The following is a 5,385-nucleotide window of genomic DNA, read 5'->3' as shown; positions in this document are numbered from 1 at the left end:
TCAGTGATTTTAAATTAGAGTAGCTGCACAAAAAAGGATAAATAAACATTGATTATACATATATGTGTGCTCTTAGTGATTAACAATCGATGACTATTGCTAGATATTGACTTTTAGGTTTTTTTGAATTAGATGGTGATCTCTATCGTTTCTTTGGTTAAAATAAAAAAAGTAACCGTTTGGAGTAAAAAAGTGTATTTTTTTAGGTATATTTTTCATATCAAACTTTAAATTATATTTTCAATGTAAACATGATCATATGGCAAGAGAAAAGTTCAAAAATTAGTAATTAAATTAACAGAAGAAAAATTTGGAGTGATACTTGTCTTGTGCTATCTAAGATTGCGAAAGCTCTTTATCATTAAAGTAATTTAATCATTAAGAGTATTTAGGGATTATATTAATAGAGGATAACACAACAATACTACAATAGAAAACTTTAAAAGTGGAATAAAAATCGTGTCTTAAAAAAATATAAATCAAAGTAAACATTTATTTTTTATTTAATCCAAGTGAAATACAACCAGAAATAATTATTAACCCCAATGAAATAAACATCTGTAATGGTGAAATTTTAGGGAAAATCTTAGATAAAATATGAAGCATAAATATCATAAAAATAAAACTCATTGATACAACAAGAACTTGGATTGGTGATAATGTTAGTTGAGTGGGAGTATCAAAAAAAATACTTCTAAGCTTTTTTGCCCCTTTGTTATCGGATGGCTTCATGATTCTTGTTTCTACTCTTGGACTTGACATGGGGAATAATATTTCAAAAATTTTATGTTAAGAAACATTCACAATTATTAAAGATTTAAAAAAGCACAAATAAGTTTTTAAGTAGATCTCAACCTAAACAAACATCATTAATATTAAAAGTTTAATATAAAAAGTCAAAGATAATCATAACAAGGGTATTTATTAAATAACATTGGCTCAAATAGGTATAATCCAACCTATAATATAAGATACATATTATTAAGAGTAGATTTTTGAGGAGAATTATTAAACAAATGTTTGGTGTTAACATTAGATATAAAAACCAACACGACAAATCAAAATCAAGTTTTTAAAAAAACAGAAAAGTATAAATTGAAGTTTTTTGTATAAAACATGACGCTGCTTAGAAGAGAAAGTAAGAGTTTGAGGCAAAACATTTGTATTTTAGTATATTATATATATCCAACGTTAAATTAGTATAAATTTTTGAATGGATTTTATAGATATTTATGTAAATAGAATTTAATGACATATGGGTAACTTTAACAATTTAAACTATTACTTTTTAATTAATTCATTGATTTTATTTTAAAAAGTAAGAGTTTGAGGTAAACATCGGTATTTATTTAAGTATAAAATATATATCCAACTTGTTTTTCTAAAAATTTAATACCTCTTTGTATAAATTTAAAGTGAAAATAATTCCTTTTGCTATAAACAAGGAACTCTTAGTCACTTCTTTTACAACAAGTACACAAGACAAATAAGAAACGCACTTAATATTGAAGGATAGATCCAGCCTTACTTCTTAAGAAATTTTTCCCAAACATTTTTTTTGATTAAAGACGAGATGTCAAGAAAAAATAAGCAATAGACAGAGAATATGGTAGAAGTGTATAGGAAAGTAACTAGAGGATCCTAAAACATGAAAATGGTGGTTTTTAAACCCCCAATAAATCATTTGTAAACATTTATTTTTTTAATTAGAATATTTTTAATTCTTTGAGATAAAATAGTCTTTAAATGGAAAATAATTGGCCTCGTTTGCAATGTCGGAAGATTTCACCAAGAAAGAAAAAGATAGAATTTCACAACAATTAGAAAAAAGCTTGGGCCAAGAATATCTGAGTACAAGAACAGGAAATGGAAACACCAAACTCACTTATGTAGAAGGTTGGAGAATCATTGGATTAGCTAATAAAATATTTGGATTTGATGGATGGTCTTCTGAAATAAAAAGTTTTAGTGAAGAATACAATGAAAAAGCCGATAATAAGATTTCTGTTGGTTATTCCTGTATTTGTAGAGTGACTTTAAAAAATGGAATTTATAAAGAGGATGTTGGATTTGGAAATGCAGAAAACCAAAGAATGAAAGGGCAAGCAATACAAAAGGCAAAGAAAGAAGCAAGTACTGACGGATTAAAAAGGGCACTGAGACAATTTGGAAATGCATTAGGGAACTGTTGTTATGATAAACAATATTTAATTGATATACATAAAGTTAAAATACAAAAAAAGAGTACAAATGTAAATATGAATAAATTACTATGTCATAAAGATTTATCATTTTCAGCCGACGAAGAGATTTCATTTTCTCAAGAACCTGATATTTCTGATACTTAGAGAAACTAAAAAAAAATTCCCACTTTGGGTTACATAGTGGTAGATATTCATAACAAAGATATTTATTATATAGTAACAGTTTGATACAAACATGGGCATTTAATTATGTGGGTTTATATCTTCAACTTTACATAATATTGGCTTAAACAGCTCTGATCCAACCGGTTTTCTTAAATAAAATTGTTATAATCAGTCAAGATTAAAACCCCTAATGTCAATAAATATTTTAAGTAGTAACAAAAATAAAAGGGGTAAATACCGCTTCTAAGAAAAAGAAAAGTTGGGCTCACAAAGTCTGATCAGGAAATAAACAAAAGAGTGAAAAGAAAAACTTAGTGAATCAAGTTAGGTGGATTCTGAAGTTGTTATCACAAAAAATGTAAAACCATCTGGGTTAATTAATTAAGTTGGCAGTTTTTTACTTCTTTTAAATAATTCATATTTATGAGCCTTAAACCAACAAACGATGTAAAGGCCTCAACACTATTTCCTTTAAACTATTAAATTCTATAAAATAATTATTTAAATTTAAAAGTTGCTGTTTATTAATTATAGTCGTAGATAATCATAACAGGGGGGTTTTTAAAAAATATTGTTTTAAATAATTTTTTTTTTAAATAAATGCCCATTTAAACCTAAACTGTAACTTGCTATAATTTTCAACTTAAATAAATACTTGTAGTTAAATATATATAACTTAAATAAAAAAAAATCGGATTTAATGAAAAGTGGTTGCCTTACAGCAAAAAAAGAAGTTGCCCACAAAACTCTGGGAGGCCCCTATAGCATTTCTATCCCTTTGCCGACAGTCGGCGAGCCTTAGGACTAAGTGTCCCATTGACCTTGAGCTGGCGTTATATTTAGAGACAGTACCATACTGTCTTGGGCTCTCTACAGACCCCTGCGCTATGCTTACGTAGGCTTTCTACTGCCATGGGAGTTATTGTTGCCGCCACTACCCAAGGAGATCGGTTGTTTTTACAAGGCCCGATCAGGGCCTGATGCTAGTCTTTTTATAGTGGGGTTATTACGATTAGCGCCCACTTTTGTGACGGCGTCCCGGTTCTCGTTCTTTTACCAACCAAGGCGAGGTTCGAACCTGGGCAGCTCAGGAGTGAATCTGCAAGCCGACCACTAGCCTAACGCCGTCGCCTTCTGTTGTCGTCTAAGGACCTAATAGACATCAAGGGTTATTTATTAAATCCTATTTCAACAATATTTATAATAATTTACACAGCAACAGCTATCACTTTTCGGGGGTACTAAAAAAAGATCACTTTAAAATACGTTAAATTGAATTATTAATTTATTTTTTTCTTTTCAAGTTTTATTAAATGTTATAAAGGTGAACTAACACTTTTTGTTTTTCAATGTAATTTAATATTTCTTTTTGGGTTATGTGTCACTTCTATTGTTATTACAGATTTTTAATATTAGCTTGGGACTTCATCAAACTTTTTTAATTAATAATGCTGAAATGGGGTTTAAAAAAATAACCTTTGATGTATAATAAACCTTGAGATAACAACGTAATTAATATTTGTATTTGGTTCATAATTATAGCGTTTAATATTTTTTATGTTAATTTCCAAAATAGAAATTCTTGTTATTTCAGATTATTTAATTCTCAAGGAGGTTGATAAGTGTATTCTAATAAAGCTAGATTATAACTCTTTATTCTTATTTATTAAATACCCCTTTTAAGACTAATTACGTCTTTTAATTTTGTTATTTATTGCTTGGCTCAAACGTTTTCTTTTTTGACAGATTATTTATTTTGCCAAGGAAGTAGAAAAAGTTAATTAATAAATTTTTTTTTAATTACATAATTTCGGGTATTAAAATAGCTTTAAATTAATACGAATTTTAATGTTGACAGGGGAATACGAAAAGCCAATTAATAAAATTCTTATTAATTACACAATTTCGGGTATTAAAATAGCTTTAAATTAATACGAATTTTAATGTTGACAGGTGAATACATAAGTGTGTTAAATTAATTTTTTTGCTTTTTACAACAAAATTCCAACAATTTTTATTTTTTTATTTCCAATTTATAAATTCTTCTCTTTTTATTTCTTTATTTATTTCTTGTTGAAACCAATAAAAAAAAATAAAAAATAAAGGGGTTAATGTTTGGTAAAACTATCGACCCACTACAGGAAGCTTTGAATCACAAAAGATCATCCAAATTCACTTATAAACTAGCAGAAACACAGAGCAACTTCTTTAAAACATCAAAAGTTGATTTAGAATACTTTGGCATGTCTTTTACACAAAGAATGCTTTTCTTTGTCATTTCTTTAGCTTTGGGAGTTTTCTTCTTTATAGTTTCAATTTACAGACTTATTTTTAGTACTCTATTTAATCCTACTTCCTTTGTATTTCCCTATCTCATTTGCAATATTTCATTCTTCTTTATGTTTGGTTTTGTTTCTGGCTTTAGAACTTACTTCACTAAATTATTTAAAAAATCCAAAAGAAATTTTACTGTTGCATTCCTTTCAACTACATTCCTTACTTTGTATGCCGCTTTGACTTTTAAAAGTAGATTTGCTATATTTTTAACTGGAATTGTTCAAATTATTTCATTTACAATGTTTATTGTAACATTCTTACCAGGAGGTACTTCTGGTATCACCAGCTTACTAAACATGTTCATTAAAGGATAATACTAATAAATAAAAGTGATTGGAAAAAAGTGTTTTTAATTAAAATTTTTTTATTTGTATTTAGAGACAACCATACAAAAGATATTTTTTAAATAATGTCAAAGACAATCCTAAAAAGTGTGTTTATTAAAAGTACGAGTTTGAGGTAAACATGTGTATTTATTTAAGTATAATATATATATCCAGCTTAATTTAAAGTATGAGTTTGAGGTAAACATGGGTATTTATTTAAGTTCATCTATATAACCAACTAATAATGTCAAAGATAATCCTAAAAAGGGTGTTTGTTAAAAGTACCAGTTTGAGGTAAACATGTGTATTTATTTAAGTTTAATATAAATTTAACTTTAAATACAATTGGCTTA

At 27.4% G+C, this 5,385-nt stretch overlaps 1 protein-coding gene across 1 annotated transcript; it reads left to right on the top strand.

Annotated features, from left to right (window-relative positions):
- Positions 1-1,772: 1,772 nt before the first annotated feature.
- Positions 1,773-2,348, top strand: LOC143922193 (uncharacterized). Its single transcript, XM_077445411.1, has 2 exons — positions 1,773-2,133; positions 2,284-2,348. Exons 1-2 carry the CDS (start codon positions 1,773-1,775, stop codon positions 2,346-2,348), a joined length of 426 nt encoding a protein of 141 aa, XP_077301537.1.
- Positions 2,349-5,385: the final 3,037 nt, after the last annotated feature.

Source organism: Arctopsyche grandis, unplaced genomic scaffold (genome assembly GCF_051622035.1).
Source record: "Arctopsyche grandis isolate Sample6627 unplaced genomic scaffold, ASM5162203v2 HiC_scaffold_792, whole genome shotgun sequence".
Taxonomy (NCBI): Eukaryota; Metazoa; Arthropoda; class Insecta; order Trichoptera; family Hydropsychidae; genus Arctopsyche; species Arctopsyche grandis.
Note: the sequence above shows the minus strand (reverse complement) of the source record. Positions and strands in the feature narration are given on the sequence as shown.

What these genes read in the sequence shown, in the direction of transcription:
- LOC143922193 (XM_077445411.1), top strand. Translation starts at nt 1,773, where the DNA reads ATGTCGGAAGATTTCACCAAGAAAGAAAAAGATAGAATTTCACAACAA. An exon ending in AAAGGCAAAGAAAGAAGCAA is followed by an intron (nt 2,134 to 2,283) that starts GTACTGACGGAT and finishes TATGTCATAAAG; the next exon opens with ATTTATCATTTTCAGCCGAC.